The 23,727-nt window shown below is 48.2% G+C and overlaps 1 protein-coding gene across 3 annotated transcripts in view; it reads left to right on the top strand.

Annotated features, from left to right (window-relative positions):
* osbpl3b (oxysterol binding protein-like 3b) overlaps window positions 1–23,727 on the top strand; it is a 63,813-nt gene that overhangs the window by 16,675 nt on the left and 23,411 nt on the right. For 2 of the 3 annotated variants that reach the window (XM_088929166.1, XM_088929164.1), the window contains exons 2-11: window positions 7,485–7,711; window positions 12,724–12,840; window positions 13,400–13,453; window positions 15,162–15,275; window positions 15,458–15,619; window positions 16,894–17,017; window positions 18,649–18,752; window positions 21,863–21,955; window positions 22,067–22,223; window positions 23,589–23,722. In XM_088929166.1, the coding sequence (XP_088785292.1) occupies window positions 7,616–7,711; window positions 12,724–12,840; window positions 13,400–13,453; window positions 15,162–15,275; window positions 15,458–15,619; window positions 16,894–17,017; window positions 18,649–18,752; window positions 21,863–21,955; window positions 22,067–22,223; window positions 23,589–23,722 (1,155 nt within the window). In that variant the 5' untranslated portion in view covers window positions 7,485–7,615. Of the gene's footprint in view, window positions 1–4,730; window positions 4,763–7,484; window positions 7,712–12,723; window positions 12,841–13,399; window positions 13,454–15,161; window positions 15,276–15,457; window positions 15,620–16,893; window positions 17,018–18,648; window positions 18,753–21,862; window positions 21,956–22,066; window positions 22,224–23,588; window positions 23,723–23,727 lie in introns of those variants that run through there. The other variant, XM_088929167.1, reaches the window with a different exon arrangement.

Raw genomic sequence — 23,727 nt, 5'->3', positions numbered from 1 at the left:
AGGACCATTGACATCGGAGTTGTTCTGCTCTGAAGTCTTCCTCAAACTAATTTTCTTCCCACAAGCAGTTACAAAGGGGCCATGTCATTGTCCAGAATACGAGTCATTTTCTGAGCCACCTCCTTTTGCTCAGTTGTAGAGGGCTAGGGGTCTCCCTGGCATGATCTTGTCAGCCGACGGACAGAAAAATACTGCTCTGTCTCTACAGATGTGACAGCAGTGATTCATCTCCCGCCCACTGATTAAACAACTTCACTTCTGTACTGTGTAGCCTTACCGTTCACTGTCATTGGCTCAAGCTAGTTTTCACGTTTTCACATGTGCTGGGTAAATAAATAAAGTCATCTTAAGCTGTGGAGAATGATTGGAGTTTAAGAGTAAAATCACATCAAAAAACTCCCAAGGTGGGCGTGTCTCTGGGACAGAGCCCCTCTTCTCAACACAGGGGGTGTGTCTATGGGACAGAGCCCCTCTTCTCAACACAGGGGGTGTGTCTATGGGGCAGAGCTCCTCCTCTCAACACAGGGGGCGTATCCATGGGGCAGAGCCCCTCCTCTCAACACAGGGGGTGTGTCTATGGGGCAGAGCTCCTCCTCTCAACACAGTTTGCATGTCTAAAGGACATGGCATGTTAGCAGCACAGAGGGGCATGTCTCTGGGAGCGAGCTCCTTCAGGGAGGGGTTCGGGGGGGGGTGTACTATAGCAGGGGATGCAGGTGCATCACTGAGCAGAGGATACCAGCATTGTGGATCCCGTGTTTTAATAATCCCATTATAAAAATACCAAAGCTGTTATTTCTGCTGTTCCACAGGGATAGACATCTTGCAGCCTTACACAGGGATTTTTTTTATCTTGGCGTAAAAAGAATGTGTGAATTTTTAATTGACAAGAGAATTGTAGTTCTGTGTTCTATCAGCCGAAGCTCCCTGGAGCCTTTATAATAATTCCTGTTGTACCAGAAATGCATCCAACCATCCATTTTTCTTTATGTGGTTTGCCATCGGAAGTACAAAAGTATGTAAACATAAATAATTTCGTGTTAAAGAAAAATAGATTTTTTTTCGTTCACTCTAAGAATGGCTGTAAAAACATTTGAGCGATCTGGACGACCTAGTGTGCTGTCTTATTTCAGCTTATTGCTCTCCTGCTGCTGCAGGGGGCTGCTGTGTGTCTCCCAGGTGGGGCTGCCCTTCTGCGGGGGGTGAAGTAGGGAAGCGCTTTGGGATGCTTTGAGAGGAAGAGCTCTGTATCAATGCAGCTCTTATTTCAACCCGGCCTCCACAGCCGGTCACCTTGCAGGAGAGAGCAGTGCCGCAGGCCGCAGCACACCCAGGCTCAGAGCTCCCTTGAGCCGGAACAGAGATTTGAGGGCGCAGCTGGGGCTCGTCCTTAAGCACACTGTCAGTGCTCATGACACTGATCATTGCTCAGAGGGTCCATGGACCCCCAAAGCCTCACAACATGCTTTCCTTGCTCAGCAGGAACCAAGGAAGCAGCAAGATGCTGGGATTTCCATTCCTCATGATAAAAGATGGGTGCCTCTCTTCCCTTTGCAGTACTATACATTACATTACATTTATATGGAGCCGTGGTAGCTCACATTTCAGGGGTGTCTAGCTCCTGACTGGAAGGTCCTGGGTTCAATCCCAGGTAGGGGCAAGCAATGTACCTTGTTCTAATTCCTTCCAGATGGCTCCCAGGTCCACTCAGCCTGCTTTCCAAATGAGTACCAGGGGTTCATCCTTCTGGGGGTAACAGGCTGACCACATCACCTCCACCTCCAGTGTCGGATGGTCAAGAAAAATAGTGGCCCTTGCCCCCCATTCCCCATGGGCCTTTATGGCCTGAAAAGAGACCTGCCTACCTATATATTTATACTATATATACGTATATATACTATATATGGCAGTGTTGTGTACCTTACTGTATACAGGACAGCCTTGCTGAGAGTGAGAGAAATAGCAGTGCTGTAGTTAGCATGTCACACTGTGAATCCTGTGCCCACGTTACACATTAAATACCCTAAACAAGTCTATTCTTTATTTGTTGGGCGACAAAACGCTCTTTGGATGACATGAACCATACATTTGTTCATCCTAATTGTAAGGCTGAGTTATAAGTCGTGGGATGCGGTAGTTCCCTTTGTGCAGGCACGCAGACACCAGTTGTTGACCTTTCTGTAGCCGTCTTCACTGAGGAGACCAAAGCCCCTGTCTGCAGAGCTGCTCTGTGTGAACCGGAGACTTGATCAACAGGAAAGCTACAAGAGAGACTGATTTAATCAGCCTTTCAAGTCAAACAGGAAGAGGACTGTGGTATGCAAACAGAACCTTAAAGAGTGCTCTGGAAGTGCTGGATCAAGCCAAGACCCCTTTTGAAAGGACTTAGGGACGGTGCTGTGATGGTGGTTTCTGGGTGTAGCCTCAAGTGCTTTTGTACATAACATGAAGAAATAACCCTTGCAGCCAAGGGGCACCCAGAGCCTTGTGAGTCCAGTATGTAGCGTGCTGGCCTGAGGCCCAGGAGTTACAGGCACCTGTGCTCGCACAGTAGCTCTCAGATAAGAAAGAGCTCAGCAGGGCCGCCTGACTGACAGCAGTGGGGCAGCAGGAAGCTCAGTGAGCAGAGTCTGCAGCACCCTTTCTGAAATGCGCTTGGATCTGGGACAGTCCTGTCCACAGAGCACACGTCAAGTGCAGGGGCTTGTCAGAAGTCCAGCAGCAGAGCATCGATTAGAAGCCCTGGCGCAAGGTTCCCGAGCGAGAAGAGGCCCGTGTGAGCGTGAATCCCGCGAGCCGGGACTGTCGCTCGCCTCAGGCCGGGACGCAGTGGTGGAGAGAGGAGGAGCACAGGCTCTCCCTGGCGCTGGCTCTGAATCGCGGTGGCTCGCAAGAGGAAGATAAGTGAATAAATCACAGACAAGTTGGACTAGCCAGATGGTTCCCTGTAGCCTTTTATTGAAATGGAGGATATAAGGCTGTTCATTCGGCTTCGCAATTTGCTTTCCCAGGGAGATTTTGGACATTTTTAATAAGAGACCATGAGGAAATAGGATTCTATCACTTGAGTACTTGACAGTTCATATTATTGTTTATACAATTGCTTGTCATCTAGAATCTTTAAGATTTAAATAACACTCTGAGCAGAAGCAGCGTTTTTCTCAGGGAAGCATAGTAAACAAGCGCAGATGTTTGATTTTAATTTTTTGTATCTCCTTTTAAGTTTCATACATATTCATGAAAGCAGGAGAGCTGGTTTTGATCTGTTTATGTTTGCTTTTCTGTAATTTCTTTCTTCTCATTTCTGACTCTCAGCTGTACAGCAAGAGGCTTCCTGTCCTTGAGCAATCGCAGGTCTGTGCCTCTCGCTCCTGGGTTCGGCGCGAGATGCCCTCCGGGTGACTGTCTCTGAAAGGACCCAGGTTGCTCGGATGAGGGAAGGGACAAGTCTTGTCTCTGGGAGACTGTTACTGAACGGTCACTTGAACTGATTGAATTGATTTCGTGAGCAGTCGGTTGAAGAAGGGCTGGTGAGAGTAATAGAGTGTGCGGAGAGCGCGCGGGCTCTCGGGCCAGGGCTGACAGAAGGGCGCAGACCGGGGCACTGAGCAGTCTGCTGGGGGACAAAGCAGGTCCAGTTCCCTCTGGCTGTGGAGCTCAGAATCATGCATCCGTTATCGCTCTGTAAGAATATAGGAAAGGTGACAAACAAGAGAAGCCAGACCATCCCCTCTCCCTTAATCCTTCACGAACTGTTTATTGATCTGGGGCTCATCCAGCTGTCTCCTGGAGGATCTTGGGCAGTCATCTGGCTTTCATCATGCTCTTCGAGGCTCTTCCTGATTGTCAGTTTTAAACAGTGAAATGATTCCTGGATGTGAAACTGCTTTGCAGGTGATGGTGGTGGTGTTCAGACCAGCTTGTGTGCAGACAAGCTTGTGTTCAGCCACAGCGATGTTATTTGTCATGACTTTACTCTGTCTTGAAATGCTGCTGAAAACTCAAGAAACACTTTGATTCTGAGTGAAAAATGCAACTTTCTGAACGCAGAACAGGAAATCCTCTTTAACTGATGCGATTTGTCCAAAAGGAGCAGGAAACATATATGTAATATATACTGTACATGCAAAAATGTTTTCAGGTGACTTTCTTTTAAAATGACTGAGTGTTGTATGGAGTGCAGTGCTGGTTAATTCATGCACAACTTTTAGTTTTATATTTTATTGGTTTATTCATTTCGTGATTCCATCAGTCGTCTCTGCTGTGCTCATGCCATCATGAGTCTGCTGGAGTTTTAGTGAACACTAGAGGCCAGGTGAATGGAGGCTGTTGACACTATAAACTGCAGCCCTCACTTGACTGAGGAGCTCTGCAGGGACATACTGTAGACAGGAGGTGTGACGTAGGGGTGTGGTGTGCTTCAGTATTCAAAGCCTTTAGAAGTGTTTTCTACTGCTATAACAACTTTGACTGCTGTAACTGTTACCACAGCATAGTGCAGCTTGGGTGGGAATCAAGCTTGTTATTTAGAAATCTTTCATTCACATTCATCAGTGTCTTCCGAAACTAGAAGGTCAACAGTACAGGAGCAGCTCATATGAAGGGCTGCTTTACCTAGTTAAACCTAAATCAAATTTACTCATCGTCTTCTGTTCCTCAGTATTAACATCATGCACTCTTCTCTACACAGACGTTAAGCTAAAAGATTTCCTTTTGTACTGCAAAATACCGATCAAGCAGGATTAAATGGCATCATAAACAGGTATATTTTCAGCAGCAGATCATCGCAGAATTGTGTTTGTGTGAATAAGGAAAAGGTCAGCTGGCTCAGGCTGGCAGTGCTCATCAGTGCTGCAGCCAGAAGAGAATTTTATGCCAGCCTTTCTCAGGGATCTTCCCTGATTCCCACTGTGCACAGCTCCTCCGAACTCCACTGCCCCCGGACACGCAACTGAAAACAGCAATGAAATGAGTATGATGAGGTGGCATTTTAGAACACCTCTGTCATGTCATTGATCCTGTTATTTAAAGAGGTCTGCAAAATCACGCAAGGCAGACAGAAGTGAACTATTCAAAACCTCATGGCAAATAAGTCTTAAAGCTCAAGGTTATTCAGTAACTACTGCTGAGAATAACACTGAGGGAATTTGTTTAGTTAATATCATGGGCTGCAGTGTGTCTTGGCGTACAGAGAAACCTGGAAAATAAAAATAACCTTGTAAAATCACAGTGCTTTTCTCTTTTTACATGCCCAACTGTATGTGTGATTCACCTTGCTTTAGCTAAAATGTGGAGATACAAAACAGCCATTCAGGGTGTAAACTTAACCCAGCAAGATGACAACTGGCTGTAAAACAAGTTCAGAGCATGAATTACTTTGCATACATGACAAACAATCAGCCATTGTTCTCTGCAGAACTTCACTAGGCTTAGAGTACAAAATCTAATCAAGTACAATACTTCAAAAACTGTTGTGCCAGGACCGGTGATTAATATAGCCAATTAGAATTAGTAGTGTGGATTTACTCTTTCAGTGAAGGAAACAAATTATCTGTCAAGCTGTTCTGTAAGATATAATAAAAAATTATAAGTGTAATTATTGATAAAACCCATTTTAATGAAAAGTAATTAAGACAAGCTCTCTTTAAAGAGGCAGATTTCTATTATCTTTTTAGTTTGAATGGAGAGATTTTGCTGGCAAGCATGTTATTCAGTAAAAATAAGTGCAGTGCAGTTTATCTGGGAGGGTTGAGAGCACGCTGTAAGAAGCACAAGGGTCACAAAGTGGCCATTCAGTTTGCCTTCATCATGAGGTTTCCAGTAGTTTGGTCAGATGGGAAATGTCTTGAGTCACTATTTTGGAGGCTCTGGTGGTTTTTTCTGTTACTTGCAAAATATTGTATGACAAAGTGTCTCCTGTTCTTAGTTCTAAATGTTTCTTTCACACCCCACGGTCAGTATGTGTGAGCTGATCTCATGCTCTCTGTGTGTTTTGAATGCCACAAGTCAATTCCTCCCAACACCTCCATTGTTCCTATGCAAAGAAAACTCTCAGATACCTGGACAAATCCTGAATTAAAACTGATTTCTGGGGCTGAATAAACTACAGTTACCCCAGCATCTTTATCGCATTGTAACAGCACTCTGAAGCTACAGCACAGTATATGTTGAATTCTCTGTTTCTGTTCTCTGTACTGCATCACTAACTGTAAGTGCTCTGTAGCACATCATTCACACTCTGAATTCTGTCAGGAAGAAACAGTCAAAGACAGTCAAATGCCATTTTCTTAATTAGCAGGTCCTGCTTCAATCATTGTAATTCTTTGATAATCAAAACTTATCAAATACTAAATGTAATCCCTTGATTTTTAGTGAATGAACTATTTTCTTCTATTCATAAAAGGTGAGGGATGTTTTATTCGTTGTTCGATACTGTGGTGTAGCTGTAGGAGGTGGCGTCCTTTGGAAGAGACATTAAACCGAGCTCCTAACTGCTTGGTCATTAAAGCACACATTATGAATGAGAGTGGGTATTAAACTTGGTGTCCATGCTACTTCTCACTCTGGGATTGTTTTAAATCTGGACTTCAAACATTTGCCCTTAATTCAGTTGATGAAGCAGTTTCTCTCTCCTCCCTCTGGTCTTTGTGAAGTGCAGAATGGCTGCTGTGTGTCTCCCAGCTGGGGCTGCTGGTGCAGAATGGCCTCTGTGTGTCTACCAGGTGGCCCTGCTGGTGCAGAATGGCCCCTGTGTGTCTACCAGGTGGCCCTGCTGGTGCAGAATGGCCCCTGTGTGTCTCCCAGGTGGGGCTGCTGGTGCAGAATGGCTTCTGTGTGTCTCCCAGGTGGGGCTGCTGGTGCAGAATGGCTTCTGTGTGTCTCCCAGGTGGAGCTGCTGGTGCAGAATGGCTGCTGTGTGTCTCCCAGATAGGGCTGCTGGTGCAGAATTACTTAATTATTACTTACATTAGCTGATAAATGATAATTACAGTATGTATTTGCAGCCCTCAATGCATATATTGACTTCAACATCATCAAACACTTCTGCCTTTGCTGGAAAACGAGAACTGGCTGGTGTCATGCAGTAAGAACACACTGCTCCTTTTTTTGTGTGGTCAGATTTGTAGTTAGGAAATGCTGGAATACTACTGTACTGTACATTACCACTGCAACACATAAGATCATATCAGGAGCTTTTCAACCTGTGAGCCTGATTCTACTCAGTGCATGAAGCATCAACACGCTGTCTGCTGCAAAGCTGCTCTTGAACTGGCTCCAATGCCCAGGTTATCTGGGACAGGAGAAAAACTGTGAAAGCAGCTCCTTTCCCACATGAAAGGCTGGCAGCACCATCTGCAGCACAGTCTTCATGCCTCAGACAAGGAGGCCGTGCGTGCTGCTGAGCTAAAAATAGGCTCGCGCTCGGCACCTCTGGCACGGACTTTGAAATGAATCTCATTTTTTTTCTTTCTTCTTGATCACAGGAGTTGAAAGCGGTGGAGCGATGCCTCCCCGCCGCGGCTGAGGGCTTGCGCCATGACGAGCGCGGCGCTGATGAGCTCATCCCGCTGACACCTGGCAAGGGGACGCCCTCGACTTCCTTTTCCCAGCAGCTATGAGCTGTGAGGAGAAGAGCAGCACCATGTCTCAGAAAATGTCTTCCCCCTCACGGAGCAACAGCAGCTGCTCCTCCAAGCACGACAGTCGCCAGGTACAGTAGGAGTCCCATTTGATTCATCCCTCTGATGGCAGCGGGCACTGATTTGCTGAAAAGGTGACAGTGATCCTAGAGGCCGTTGTCATCCTGCTACGCGGTTGTTAAACACTATAGCTGTGCCACTTCACGAGTTCCTGCAAACATGGACTTTCTAGAGCTCACCCAGGCCTCTCAGAAAGACTGGGAATTCCTTCCCATCATGAGTCAGATTGGGTGTTGGATTGTGGGACTGTTACACCTGTTAATAAGCTTCTGAAACAGAGGGCAGCAACCCTGGTTCTGATGGACTGGTGAGTCTGCAGGGTTTCTAGGCCTCTTCAAAACACCAGCACCCGAAGAGCTGGCTGAAGCCGTTCAATTGGACCCAGTAAGTCAGTGATGAGCTGATTGACTTTCTTAGTTGAAATGAAAAGCTGCAGAGACACACACAGGCCCCCCAGAACCAGGGCTGCCGGGCCAGACTCTAAACATGTGTTTAGAGTTGAACACTCGAAATGTCCTGGTGGTTCTGGCTTTGTCTTCGAGCAGGAATAGACACGTCTGTCCTCTAGCTACTGCTATCTCTCAGCACAGACAGTCAGTTCAAGGTCTGGGGAGCGAGAGTTTCTTCTGGGGAGTCTTGTTGGGTCGCTGTACTCAAGAGCACAATTTTACACGTGAAATGGTCATTAGCGGCGAAGGTTTCAATGGAGGGTGTGGAATTTAGGAAGGCATCAGCTTTATCATTGAAAGCCAGGCTTGTATGAAGACTGCCTTATCAAGATTATCGCCCATTAGTATCAGAGAGCAGTCTTGGTTCTATTGCAGTGAAAAAAAAAGCAAAAACTCTATCATCCCTTATTTAGTGCCTAAAGCAACAAGAATTATGTATAGCAGTTTAATTTCTGGAACGTTTGTGTCTTGTGAAAACTGCAGTCGTGTTTACAAGGAGTTTTCATTCTACTCAACAGTATTTTGAAATGTTCTGTTTCCACGAAGCTGTCGTGTGACTCTTTTAGCATGTTTATTACAACACGAGCAGGATGTCACGACTCCCAGGCGTCAGCTGAGATATCAAGAGTCTTTACGTTTTTGCTTGGGTTATTCTTCATTGTCCAGTTTGTTCAAGAGGAAAGGTTTAACAATCCAGACCTAGCAATGTTTTTTCTGGGGGGTAGGGGGGTAAAATCATTAAGATAGTATAAACAGTTTTTGGATCATATAAACAATGTGAAATTGACACTATCTGTCACTCAGCCATTGGTATTTCTTCCAAACTGTGGAGCAAAGGCATGTTGTTGGAACAGCTGTAAACGAGCGAGTAGTTCTGAGCCCTGTGCAGGTTGCTGAGAGAGTCCGATGGCTTCGAGTCCGAGAGGAGCAAGGCAGCAGAGTGCTCGGTAGTTCCAGGCTGGAGGTCGAGGTCCGATTAGAGAGACGATCAATTCCAAAAAGGGGCGAGACGAGAGGGTAGTCAAAAGTTCCGACACTAGAAAGGTCTGTATTTCAGTAGCCAGAGGTTCGAGGACGTAGAAAGCTCAGGTGGAGGATGGATTCCTAATACGGAGCGATGTTACCGGCTGAGCTGAGGGTTTAAATAGTGAAGGAAGTGTGTGAGTGTGTTAGGGAAAGTGGGTAATGAGGGGTTAATGAGGACCAGCTGCAGTCGTAACGACAGCAGGTCTTTTTGTGCTACAATCGCTGTCGGTGGGGTCTTTGTCAATCTCGGTAAAGAACAGCCCCTGGGCTCTTGCCCAGGACCACAAGGGGGGAGAGCTGCTTCGGTTGTGCCGCCTGGACAGCCCTTCACTGGACAGAGCCTCCAGGTGTCTGCAGTGGTCAGTTGGGCACCAGGAAGCAGAGTGACCTTCCCTGGTCATACTCGGTGACCTGCATATCCGACCTTAATTCCCTAATCTAATCAGTCCATCAGGATTAAAGCTGATTACCATAAAATGGAAAGCATTCCTCTGTTTATATATGACCATCCCCATCCCCATGCAGTGGTGTGAACAAGATGCATCCAGATTTACACAAGCAAGTATCGCGTGTGAAACAATGCCAACACAACGTGCACTAGCCAGTGTGAAACACAGGAAGCGATATCAGATGGAAAGCTTTATCTGTGTGTGTCGTGTTTCACGATTTCTGATTGCTGAGGGTCAGAATCCAGGGGGCCGTGGCAGGCAGGCGCATTTGAGATTTACAGCTGGATCTGTGAGCTACTGTAAGTGCATGCTGTTGGATAACTAGATTTACATAGCGCCCCTGAAGGACCTCAACATCAGAGGAATTCGTCCTTGAAACAGCCAACAGCCGCTGGGGTGTTTCACCAGCTCTGACCTCATATTAGAAAATATTTGACATCTGCAGGCAGAGCTGTTGTTTTTCTCCTGCCTACAGGATGATATTTTTGCGGAGGGACCCATATTTCCCTGGGACGTCCCCTGCAGCTCGTGCAATGTGAACTATTTTAAGCCCCCCCCCCCCCCCCAGTAATCGCCAGCACTCTGTCCCAGTTCTGGTCCTGGTGGAGCACAAGGCAGCAGCTCTGGGTTCAGGAGCAGAGGAGTGGGATCCTGGGTGACAGAGGGGTCTACGTTTAATAAAGTAAATGCAAATGAATGAATTCATCTGAGAACATTTAATAGCAGACATATTAGCACCAAGTAAAAGTCTTTTGTGTTTGTAGCACTATTGAAGGATAATAATACTATGAACAGTAGCAAATTATTTTAGATTGCATTTGTTTTTTTGTTGAAGAACTTACAACAAGCTTATTATTTGCAAATTTACAGAAACGTAAGGTTACAAGTGAGAGGGATCCCTTTGATCAATAATGCTAATTTCAGTTCCTAGTGGATTATTGATCCGGGGATCTCATCCAGCTGCTTCTTGAAAGCTCAGAGGGAGTCAGCTTCAACAACAAGACCTGGCAGCTTCCTCCAGCGCCCCCCCCCCCACCCTTAGCGTAAGGAGGTTATCAGTCCACGGGCAAGTGTGTGATGAGAGAGCTGGAAGCTGCCTGTGGATCGATGGTTGACCTCAGTTGTTCACCAGGTTATGATTTGTTTACAACAAGGACTAAATGAAAAATGTATCCCTCCTTCTGGACCAACTGTTGTTGTTTCACGAGAGGTTTCAGCTGGATCTGCTATTGAAGCATCTCTTGAGATTCAGCTGTGATCTGAGAGCAGTAGGCATTGAGGGCGGAGCAAACTGAGTAAACTGAAGTTGCTTCTTGAGGAAATAGGTCTGCACTCCTCATGAGACGCTGCAGGGCTGTGTGAGGGCCAGGGGGCCAGGGGGCCAGGGGGCCAGGGGGCCGGGCCCTGGGGTGGCCCTGTGAGACGCTGCAGGGCTGTGTGAGGGCCAGGGGGCCAGGGGGCCAGGGGGCCAGGGGGCCGGGCCCTGGGGTGGCCCTGTGAGACGCTGCAGGGCTGTGTGAGGGCCAGGGGGCCAGGGGGCCAGGGGGCCCTGGGGTGGCCCTGTGAGACGCTGCAGGGCTGTGTGAGGGCCAGGGGGCCAGGGGGCCAGGGGGCCAGGGGGCCAGGGGGCCGGGCCCTGGGGTGGCCCTGTGAGACGCTGCAGGGCTGTGTGAGGGCCAGGGGGCCCTGGGGTGGCCCTGTGAGACGCTGCAGGGCTGTGTGAGGGCCAGGGGGCCAGGGGGCCCTGGGGTGGCCCTGTGAGACGCTGCAGGGCTGTGTGAGGGCCAGGGGGCCGGGCCCTGGGGTGCCTCTGTGAGATGCTGTAGCACTAGTCTAGTCCGTGAGCCCGTGTGGTCTGCCCATGGTGGAGTACTTCATTTTCCTGTCTTCTTCGTTCCTGCTGGGTGATTTAAACTGTAGCTCATTTTCAGCACTCTTAACCCATTTGCACATTAAACACGCAAGGGTGATTTTTCTCTTTTTAGTTAATATATTTATATCAAAAACATAATTAAAGTTTTAAAACTTAATTTAATTTAATTAAAAAGTTCAGAAACGTCATTTAACTTAATTTAAGGCTTTTTTAAATTTGGGACTTTGGTCTGTGCTTTGATCTCAGAATTCATAGGGTACAAAATAAATTTTCAGATTATCATAGATATTTCAGAATATCAGATTTTCTGTTTTGATGCAGCACTATAAAATATTTAAAGTTGTTTTACTTTTTGTTTAGATCAGCAAATGTCTTTGAAAATGTTACTTCTTGTGACATTCCGTTCTCTTTTGGCAAAGCTTTCACCGCAAGAGAATTTTTTAAAGAAATAAAAAAAAGTCTTCAGTCCAGGCCTTTCAGCTTTGGGAGGGAAAACAACATTCATTTCGAACTCTCCCACCGGGACCGCAGCTGTGCAGCCTAGTGCAGTTAGCGCTCTGTAGTTTGGGTGGGTACTGTAGGTGGATGTCTTGTGTGACGCGTTGATCGGAACAGCTTCAGGAGGGGCGACCCCAAGCAAGGCCTCTCTCGCCTCTGCTGCTCCAGCCCCTCCCCCATGATGTCACTTCCTGGAAAGGCACAGCAACCCCCCCACACACACACCCTCCCCGCCTCACACCCTGGCTGAGTGGTTAAGGTGCTAGAGTTGAAATCCAGTGGGGTTTTCCTGCGTGGGTTCAAGCCCTGCTCACAGCACTGCTGCCTCCTGGGACTCCTTAGGATTTGTGAAAACTGATGCAGGTTCAGACAAACTTTTCTTTCTAACTTAAATAACTTTCCAATAAACACTCCCGAACTCATTTCTGATCGGACGTGGTTATTCCCTGAGAAATAGCGTGACTCCGTATAATAGTTCATATTGTAGCAGATTAAATAGATGATTCTGTTTCTTTCTGAATCAGTCTCAGGCTGTGACAGTGAGGAATAAATGAATGTTAAATTTTTCCTAAAAGCAACGCATGTGAAATCCCAGTTTTGTGAAGCTCCCTTCCCCCGTGAGATTGGATCTCTCCCGTCCTGGGGGGAGGTCTCGGCGCTGGCACGTGTGGGCCGGTGTCCGGAGACGAGGCACGCCGGCTCACACCTGCGCTCTGTGATGTAAACAGGACAGCTGGGAGATCGTGGAGGGGCTCCGGGGCAGCGGGAGCAACATCCAGGAGCCTGAGAAGCAGGAGGGCTTCATGCTGAAGAGGAGGAAGTGGCCCATGAAAGGCTGGCATAAGGTAAGTGCCTCCCATCCCAGCTCCGTACAGGGGCTCCCACCCCAGCTCCTCATAATGCCTCCCATCACGGCTCCACATAGGGGCTCCCATCCTGGCTCAACAGAGTGCCTCCCATCCCAGCTCCGGAGGGGAAATTGCCACGCTCCTGGGGCCTCAAACTCTTTATTTCATTGATCTTTTCCTGAGGAAATACATCAGCAAAACAAGAACATGGTGTCCCGCCACCCTCTCTGATTTCTGCACGCGGACCCCTAAGATCCAGACTCTTCTGAGGGGTGACGGACACCGCAGGGCGCCCTGGCTGGGTGTCACTGAGCGGGCTGAGCCGTCTCTCCCCCAGAGCACGCGAGCTGCTCTGCCAGCCCTGACGCCCACCCCAGACCCAGGGGCACCAGGGCAGCTCTGGCAGTGGGGCGGGTCCGGGGCTCGGACCGGACTCACCCCCCAGTGCCCAGCACAGACCCAGGAGCAGAGTGTGGGAAACCAAGTGCTCAGACTAGGAAAGAAGAGTGGCTTCCAGACAATAATATCTCTTTATTCAACTTTTTTCTCCCTGCAGAGGTACTTCTTTCTTGACAGAGGGATTCTGAAGTATGCCAAGTCAGGAGCCGACGTAAGTACTGAATCAGGACAGTGAACTCCCTGCCGCTCCTGCGCGCTGGCCTTTACATTCATTCAGGAGCAGGCACAGCGCCCCAGCGTTGAAAAGGTTTAGTGTTTTAGTCAAAGCTTGGCCGAGAGCCGGACTCCTGGGACCCCCTGCAGGCTGAGGATGGCTGGAGAGGTGGAGATGGAGGGAGGAGGGAAGCAGAGCAAGAAAGTGTTTTTTTTAGTTTTATTATTTTGGAAATTATGTCAGGAGTGATGATGAGTCAGGGCAGCTGAGGTGAAAGTAACCTTTACTGTCCTTCCTCCTGTTTCTTTATCAGCTGCATTCTGGCAGTCAGACACACTGAACCGTATGTGTGCTCCCTTTCCAGCTCAGAGCTCCAGGTGTGCCTGTCTCCACAGCTGGCTTGGTGCAGTGGGCAAGGAGCATCACAACCTGCTTCGCAAGCTCAAACGATCTGGGAAAAGCGTAGCAGGACTCATGGCTACTTTTCGAGTAACGTGTATTACCAGCTGAGCTGTGATCAGCCATGTCTTGAGCTGTGTAAAGGCACTATTCTGCTTCACAGGATGAGCTGAATTGGATTGTTCCACGGGTCGGTCGCTCATTTTCTACCTGTGATCCTATAAGATCGAAGGAAAGGTTACAAACAAGAGGAGGCTGTCTGATGGCTCGTAAGCAGTTTGTCCAGAGATCTCATCCAGCCAGCGCAGATGTGTGGCATATTTTCACCTCCTATAACCCTCAGTGCGTGAAAGTGTTCTTTTCTGTTGTTATTACCGAAAGCCCATTTGATTTCTCAAGCGTTAGTGTCGGGGCTCTAGAGTAGGCTGGGAAGTTCCAGGAGTTGTTTATTCTCTGTTTTTGCCCTCCGAGTTGCTCTGAATGCCCACTCAACACCGCCCTTCCCACCTTCTTGGCTCTCAGATCACCGGGTTCAGGGCGCGAGTCAACGGGTGACGGTGTTTGATCTCCCACGGGCTGTGTGCTGGCGGGAGCCCTGGACATGCTGGGGCTCTCAGGCCATGCGGAGTGGAAGAGTGGCACCAGAGGGAGACAGGCCAGCTAGTGCAGACCTTTGAAACCTTGACAATGACAGAAATGAGAAGTTGGAGTGTCCAGAATTATGCTTCTTGAACTTGAACTTGAATTTGAACTTTATTGCCATATGTAACTGGTACATGTACTGGTACAATGGAATTCTTACTTACAGAAAGTCTCTCGATTGTAAAACAAGTGTAAAAACACAAAGTGCAGACAGTGCATCAAGACAATATACAAACAAACAGTAGACAATGTACAAGTAAACAGTAAACAGTTTGAATGTAAACAATAGTGATTCTTCATCATGGTTTCTAGCAAATAGAAAAATCGTCACTCTTTTTCTCAGACGAGATCCTTTTTCAGATGTTGCCAGGCTTGGTTTCGGTATTGGCCCACATGCCACATCTGGCTTCACGTCATAATTGGACTGAGCCTCTTCCTAGAGGATCTTGTCCAACACAGGGCTGTGCAGGAGTCTGACTTTCCAAGTTATACCTTCAGCACGTTTTATCCTGACAATTTTCAGTGATAACTGCGTGGCGCAAATGAACGGGATGGTTCAGAGACCTCTCCAAACATGAGACAGGATGCAAAGTTTGTATCGGGCCCAGTGTGGACAGTAGCATCGTGCAGATAATGAACCAGGCCTGGCTTCTTGTGTCTGCAGATTGAGAAGGGGAAACTCCATGGCTGCATCGATGTGGGCCTGTCAGTAATGGCAATAAAGAAGAAGGCCAAGTGCATAGACCTGGATGCGGAGGAGAATATTTACCACCTCAAGGTAATGACCCTGCCTGCATGCTGGAGCTGCCCCAGTTCACAGACTAGACATTTCACAAGGGTTCGGTGTATGTCCTCATATACAAGAGCTGCCCGTGGCCTGCCGTCTGTTTCTGTGCCATAACAACGATTGGCCTAGAGCTCAGGGTGCCCGTGCGCTCACAGCTCTGCCTGCCTGTATAGATCAAGTCCCAGGAGCTGTTCGACGACTGGGTGTCCAGACTGCGCCACCACCGGCTGTACCGGCAGAGCGCGATCGCCATGTACCCGCACGACACAGCGCCTCTGTACTACTTCACTCCTCCCGCGCCGCCCAAGCCCTCGGACACGGCCTCCATGAGGAAGGTACGCTGGGAGCCCTCGCTGGCGGCCTCTCGACCCCGGATCGGCAGCATGCCGCAGGAGAAGGCGAGCCAGCCGGGCGGTCCTGCCAGTGTTGTGGTGCAGCGGCAGTGATTGTAGGGCAGGCTGCCTTCATGGCTGTTGAGCAGGGCTGCTGGATTGTTCTCTGCATATATATAGATTGTACAGAAGTATTATTTTGGGTCAGTGATTTAGATCAGTGCCTGCCTTTTTGTAACTCAGCTCTGCCTAGTAACAGCAGTGCAATTGACTTTTAATATCACTGGACTTGACAGAATTGAGGAAAATATGGATGAACCTTCCAGAAGTGAACTTTGATTGGATCAAATAAACCAATTGAATAGAGCATTCCAGGACCAGAGCACTAAGAAATATAGAGAATTGCAAAGGCCTGTGTGCTGCAGGGGCGTTCCCTCAGTTTCCAAAACCAGAATGCCATTTTGTAGCACAGTGGTGGCAGAGAAGCTCCCAGAGCTGTCTCTCTGATGTGCATCAGCTCCTGTACACAGTGACTGTAGCAGCAGACAGGGCACAATAATCTTTCATTGTAGTGTGTGACAGCTGCTTTGTTTATTGTATTTTGTCTTATTCTGAAGAAGATCAGTTGTTGGAAGGGAAAAGCCAAGATCCAAGATCAATCCAAGACACAAAGATAAATGTGAAATATTTATTATTTATAATATTATTTCTGAAATGGAGAGCTCAGTCATAAGCACACCTTAAATATATCAATACTCCATAGCAAAGGGAAGTATGCAGGTAAAAATACATGTTTTTAACACAACATTATTAAAAAGATTTAAAAGTCAGATCTGCACTGTGGATCAGTGAATGGCTTAGAGAGCTGGTGGATAATCTGGGTGGAATTTTCAGGGGTGGTGGACTATTTGAGCTTTTGAAATTCCTGTTCTTCAGGTTAACCTTCCCTCTTCGATTAGACAAAACATCCCATTTTTACACGCAATAAGCCTCAGTCCCAGTTTGTTCCCGCAGTGGATCAATGCCAGAGGAAACAAGCTAGGACAGACAGGCTCCTGTCTTTTGCATGTGGCAATGCTGTTTGTGTGTGTAGAGGAACCGAAGATGCAGACGAAGGGAACAGCTGAAGATTAAGACAGTTTCTTTAGAAGGGGGCGTTTTGTGGTGGGCTCCATGGAGCACGGCTCCGAGGCAGGTGTGTGAAAGAGCAATTGGTGCTTATCGGCACAGACTCGGTGGACCAATGACTTTTCCTCTGACTTTTCCTTCTTGCCCAGAGGACACCTCTGACGAAGCAGTCTTCAGTCCACACAGCGGGCAGCTTCTCTGCGGCTCTCAGCAGCCAGACTAAAGTGGCAGCTTGGCTCCAGTCCTCCGACGACATGGACAGGTGCTCCAGAGGTACTCCACCCCGCTCCCAGGCTGTGCGACGTGTCCCACCACACATCCCAGAAGAGCCAGCGTAGCGCAGAGCAGAGACTCGGCCCTGCCTGCAGCTCTGCCGTCTGGTAGAGGGCTGCTGCTTTGTCACCACCACGATCGCAAAGCTGTGATCGGTCCGCAGCCGTCCTGCAAGCGTGGGGGGGCTTCATACAGTGATGGGCAGAGTGTTAAGCTTTGTCAGTGATATAAATAGGTTTTTTGGAAGATTTAATATGAGAGATTCAAGGCTAAAATGCAGTAACAACTGCAATCAAATATCAAGTTTTGACCCCTTGTGCCTCTCTGAGATTAAACCTAATAAAGCACTAGAACCTGATGGTTGAAATTGTGTTCTTATCAGCTTAAAGCTTTTTCAGCTGTCTCCTGAGTAAGCTCAGAGAGTCTGATAAATGCTTGTATTGTTCCAAACTTATGGAAGTAAGTAATACCTGTGTCTAACGTTTCAGGAGCAAGTAGCTGAGACCAGTTGCACTCAGCACCCACTCCAGTTCTGGCCCAGTGCGTGGAAAGGGTTGGTTAGCAACCACCTTACAGTACATCCGCAACTCGATCCACAGAGGGGAACTGAAGATGCGACTCTCACTCACGTTGATGAAATAGCAAAACACTTTCAACAGCCAAAGACATTTAAATGTGTCCTTTTAATTGATTTTAACTCTGCTTTTAACACCATCGAAACTGACATTGTTTTAGAAAGACTTCTTATGCTTAATGTGATTGGTGGTCTTATTCTTTGGAGTAAAGTTTTTCTTATGTGTCGTCCTCAGAGGGTCTTGTTTAATGGTGTATACTCAGATGATTTGGTTTTAAGTACAGGGGCACCTCGGGTCTGTGTTATTGATAGTTACTGATAAGGCGCTTACTTTTAATGAAAACTGTGAGTATATCATTAAGAAGGCAAATCAGCACTTGTTTTTATTTAAGAGATTAATATTTTTTGTTGTTAGCCAGCACTTCCCTAAGGTGGCACATAACAGCCTGGTAGAAAGTGTTTTATCTTTTAATAATACGGTATGGTACAGGAACCCAAGTATGAAGTATAGCTAACCAGCTTTCTAGAGTGGTCACTATTGCAGTGAAGGTGACTGGCAAGCCAGTGAAACAGCTGGAGGATATTTTTGATAGAGCAGTGCATTCTGTTGGATGGCAAAAAGAATAGTCATTCGGGATCAATGAAGTGTTATCTATCTATCTTATCAAAGATGCCTCCCATCCCTTGAATTCTCGGTTTGTGATTCTTCCATCTGGCAGACATTTCAGGGTCCCTACAGCTGTTAGAAATGTCTATAAATGGTCCTTGATCCCACACTCAATACAAGTACTGAACACAAGCTGTTAATGGTATTTTATTTGTTTATACCAGGTATTTGCATTATGATTAGTTTAATTTTATTTGTAAATGTATGCTTTTTATGTCTGATGTATGGTTCTTCTTTTATGTGTGCTGATGAATTGTATGCTGTGTATTTTAATTGATAGTATTATCTGTAATGAGGAAACCTAAGACAAATTTCCACTAGTCATTCTGAGATGGTTAGTCATCTTTAATTCGTTAAGGGACTGAGTTGTGTCTTTGCTTTTATTCCCAGAGCTCTCACAGTGTCAGTCCTACCTGTTGGAGCTCACCCATCTGTTAAAGAGCATGGAGGTACTCCAGCGGACATACTCGGCACCCTCCATCAACGCTCTGCAGGTAGTCCTCTTTCACACTACAGGTAGTCCTGTCTCTCTCACTGCAGGTAGTCCTCTCTCTCACTGCAGGTAGTCCCCTCTCACACACTGCAGGTAGTCCTGTCTCTCTCACTGCAGGTAGTCCTCTCTCTCACTGCAGGTAGTCCTCTCACACACTGCAGGTAGTCCTCTCTCTCTCACTGCAGGTAGTCCTCTCTCTCACTGCAGGTAGTCCTCTCTCTCTCACTGCAGGTAGTCCTCTCTCTCACTGCAGGTAGTCCCCTCTCACACACTGCAGGTAGTCCCGTCTCTCTCACTGCAGGTAGTCCTCTCTCTCACTGCAGGTAGTCCTCACACACACTGCAGGTAGTCCTGTCTCTCTCACTGCAGGTAGTCCTCTCTCTCACTGCAGGTAGTCCTCACACACACTGCAGGTAGTCCTCTCTCACACTGCAGGTAGTCCTCTCACACACTGCAGGTAGTCCTCTCTCTCACTGCAGGTAGTCCTCTCTCTCACTGCAGGTAGTCCTCTCTCTCTCACTGCAGGTAGTCCCCTCACACACACTGCAGGTAGTCCTCTCACACACTGCAGGTAGTCCCCTCACACACACTGCAGGTAGTCCTCTCTCACACACTGCAGGTAGTCCTCTCACACACTGCAGGTAGTCCTCTCTCACACACTGCAGGTAGTCCTCTCTCTCACTGCAGGTAGTCCTCTCTCACACTGCAGGTAGTCCTCTCTCTCACTGCAGGTAGTCCTCTCACACACTGCAGGTAGTCCTCTCACACACACTGCAGGTAGTCCCCTCACACACACTGCAGGTAGTCCCCTCTCACACACTGCAGGTAGTCCTCTCTCTCACTGCAGGTAGTCCTCACACACACTGCAGGTAGTCCTCTCACACACTGCAGGTAGTCCTCTCACACACTGCAGGTAGTCCTCTCTCTCACTGCAGGTAGTCCTCTCTCTCACTGCAGGTAGTCCCCTCACACACACTGCAGGTAGTCCTCTCTCACACACTGCAGGTAGTCCCCTCACACACACTGCAGGTAGTCCCCTCTCTCTCACTGCAGGTAGTCCCCTCACACACACTGCAGGTAGTCCCCTCACACACACTGCAGGTAGTCCTCTCTCTCACTGCAGGTAGTCCTCTCTCTCACTGCAGGTAGTCCTCTCTCACACACTGCAGGTAGTCCCCTCACACACACTGCAGGTAGTCCTCTCTCTCACTGCAGGTAGTCCTCTCTCACACACACTGCAGGTAGTCCCCTCACACACACTGCAGGTAGTCCCCTCACACACACTGCAGGTAGTCCTCTCTCTCACTGCAGGTAGTCCTCTCTCACACACACTGCAGGTAGTCCTCTCACACACACTGCAGGTAGTCCCCTCACACACACTGCAGGTAGTCCTCTCACACACTGCAGGTAGTCCTCTCTCACACACACTGCAGGTAGTCCTCTCTCACACACTGCAGGTAGTCCTCTCTCACACACTGCAGGTAGTCCTCACACACACTGCAGGTAGTCCCCTCACACACACTGCAGGTAGTCCTCTCTCACACACTGCAGGTAGTCCTCTCTCTCACTGCAGGTAGTCCTCTCACTAACTGCAGGTAGTCCTCTCTCACACTGCAGGTAGTCCTCTCTCTCACTGCAGGTAGTCCTCTCACTCACTGCAGGTAGTCCTCTCTCACACACTGCAGGTAGTCCTCTCTCACACACTGCAGGTAGTCCCCTCACACACACTGCAGGTAGTCCTCTCACTCACTGCAGGTAGTCCCCTCACACACACTGCAGGTAGTCCCCTCACACACACTGCAGGTAATCCTCTCTCTCACTGCAGGTAGTCCTCTCTCTCACACTGCAGGTAGTCCTCTCTCACACACTGCAGGTAGTCCTCTCTCACACACTGCAGGTAGTCCCCTCACACACACTGCAGGTAGTCCCCTCACACACACTGCAGGTAGTCCTCTCACACACTGCAGGTAGTCCCCTCACACACACTGCAGGTAGTCCTCTCACACACTGCAGGTAGTCCTCTCTCTCACTGCAGGTAGTCCTCTCACACACTGCAGGTAGTCCTCTCTCACATTGCAGGTAGTCCCCTCACACACACTGCAGGTAGTCCTCTCTCACACACTGCAGGTAGTCCTCACACACACTGCAGGTAGTCCTCTCACACACTGCAGGTAGTCCCCTCACACACACTGCAGGTAGTCCTCTCTCACACACTGCAGGTAGTCCCCTCACACACACTGCAGGTAGTCCTCTCACACACTGCAGGTAGTCCCCTCACACACACTGCAGGTAGTCCTCTCACACACTGCAGGTAGTCCTCTCTCTCACTGCAGGTAGTCCCCTCACACACACTGCAGGTAGTCCTCTCTCACACTGCAGGTAGTCCTCTCTCTCACTGCAGGTAGTCCTCTCTCTCTCACTGCAGGTAGTCCTCTCTCTCACTGCAGGTAGTCCTCTCTCACACACTGCAGGTAGTCCCCTCACACACACTGCAGGTAGTCCTCTCACACACTGCAGGTAGTCCCCTCACACACACTGCAGGTAGTCCTCTCACACACTGCAGGTAGTCCTCTCTCTCACTGCAGGTAGTCCTCTCACACACTGCAGGTAGTCCTCTCTCACACTGCAGGTAGTCCCCTCACACACACTGCAGGTAGTCCTCTCACACACTGCAGGTAGTCCTCTCTCTCACTGCAGGTAGTCCTCTCACACACTGCAGGTAGTCCCCTCACACACACTGCAGGTAGTCCTCTCTCACACACTGCAGGTAGTCCTCTCTCTCTCACTGCAGGTAGTCCTCTCTCACACACTGCAGGTAGTCCTCTCTCTCACTGCAGGTAGTCCTCTCACACACTGCAGGTAGTCCTCTCTCTCACTGCAGGTAGTCCTCCCTCTCACTGCAGGTAGTCCTCTCACACACTGCAGGTACAGTAGTCCTCACTCTCGCACTGCAGGTAGTCCTCTCTCTCACTGCAGGCCTTACCTTAACACAACATATCTAAGTATGTCTTAAACTCTTACCTAGTGCACACCAGTGCAAGGTTGCAGCGCTTTGTTACCTCTGCAGCACTGTTTAGTACAAGTCCATGTGATCCCCACTGTTCCCTCCAGGCCTCTGCCTTTGAAAGCCCCAGGAAGGACAAACGAACTCAGAGAAAGTGGCGGAACAAGAGTTATGGCAAAGACACTAAGACAACCTTGCAGGTACGTGGGACTGGTGGCTGGCTGCCTTTCTCCTTGGCGACGTACAGTTTCTAGATGGCCGTTTGGATTTTGTGCTCTGAGCTCCACGGACCTCTGCTGTCTCCGCAACAGGTTCCGGGCTGCGTGTCCTCGGGCTCCATCAGGCTGCATGCCTCCAACCCCAACCTGTCCACCGCGGAGGACAACGGCAAGGGCTACCCCGAGACGCCGGACTCGCCCACCGACGCGTCCCGGCTGCAGGAGGAGTTCTGCCGCGTGGCCAGCAGCTGTAAGGAGAGACCCAGCGGGAGATTTGTCATCCAACAAAGCGCAGCTCTGTAAAGCAGAGTCGTGCTGGTTTAGTTATTTGTTTGGGTTCACTGCCTGCTCCACCGTGAAGGACTTGGAGAGGCCAGGTCACTGAGATGGGCGCTCAGGCCTGTGGACTCCTTGTTGTGGCTCAGTGTTTATCTTGGAAATGTTGTGGAATAAACACAGCTCTCTTTACAAACGCAGTGCTGGTGTTCAGCTTCTTAAACAAACCCCCTCTGCTGGGTGAAATCTATAAATCAATTTCCCTACGGAATTAATAAAGTATTATCTATATATCTAAATCTCTCTTAAATCCATACGTATATGTTTCACTCAGAACTCCAAACCCAGCCCAGCTCTGACTAATACTGACCTGCCTCTCAGTATTACTCAGCCCTCCTGTCTCTTAACTGCTCATTGCTACTGGTGCCAGAAATTGACTTGCTGTAAAATTAAATACAACAGTTGTTTAAATACAGGGTTTACAGCAGGTGTGAAAGATAACATAAACAACCATCTCTTCAATAAGCAGTTACCATGTAAACAAACAGTTTTTATTCTCCAGTTTTCAAGTGTCCTGAAGATTTCTCTTCAGTACTTTATATTTTCCCATTCTGCTGGGAAGACTGTGTGTGGTTCAGGCCTTCTAGAACTGATCTGTGCAGGACTGACCTCCACTCCTGTCTGACAGTTGTTCAGGGTCTGTTCTGACAGACCTGGTGCACCACTGGGGGCTGAGTGTGTGCTCCTTCAGGATGAGACTCTGCCAGTGCCGGGACTGCCTGTGTGCTTGAAATTAAACATGAAGGCTCCTTCTCACTCCCTTTAAAGTTGCCTGCTTGACAACTGTGCAAACGTAATTTACATTTTAGCTGTGCCCTTACAATGAACGATTCAGTTCTTTAGAAGATCCTTAAATGTGTAGAGTACATGATCTTCAGGAAGGTGATATGATTTTGAATGAGACTGTATATGTGCCTCGTCTTGCTGTCCTGCTCTCCTACTCTCCCTGTCTCTGGGGAATAAACCTTGTGTTTGTATTTGTATAAAAAATGTATAATAAAGTTATCATTTTATTCAGAAGTAATGCTAACGATTTTAGTGAAAATCTACGTGTAAAGTTGAAATTGGTTGAGAACCACCGGAACATTTAGTACTTCTGATCTGAGCTGTACATTAAAAGAACAGATTTTTTTTCTGTATGTGCTATTGTGTGAAAAAGATTACTGATACTTATTATAAATAATTTTTTTGCTTGCAACTTCCCATCTTTCAGTATGACCTCTACCCTAAGTCTGGATTCTGTTCCTCATGGCCTGGGCCCTGTCTGTTGTCTCTGCAGTGCACTCGTCTTTGAAAACAGCCTTTAACGTGTTGTCTTCAGAGAGAGAGAAGTTCAGACAGATGCTGGATCACGAAGCTGTCCAGCCACCTCCTGCCCAGATGCTCGGTCTAAAGAATGCTGCCCTGGCTACTGTGAG

The sequence above is a fragment of the Atractosteus spatula genome, chromosome 12 (genome assembly GCF_055471065.1).
Source record: "Atractosteus spatula isolate fAtrSpa1 chromosome 12, fAtrSpa1.hap1, whole genome shotgun sequence".
NCBI classification, from domain to species: domain Eukaryota; kingdom Metazoa; phylum Chordata; class Actinopteri; order Semionotiformes; family Lepisosteidae; genus Atractosteus; species Atractosteus spatula.
This window is presented reverse-complemented; position numbering and strand designations above follow the sequence as displayed.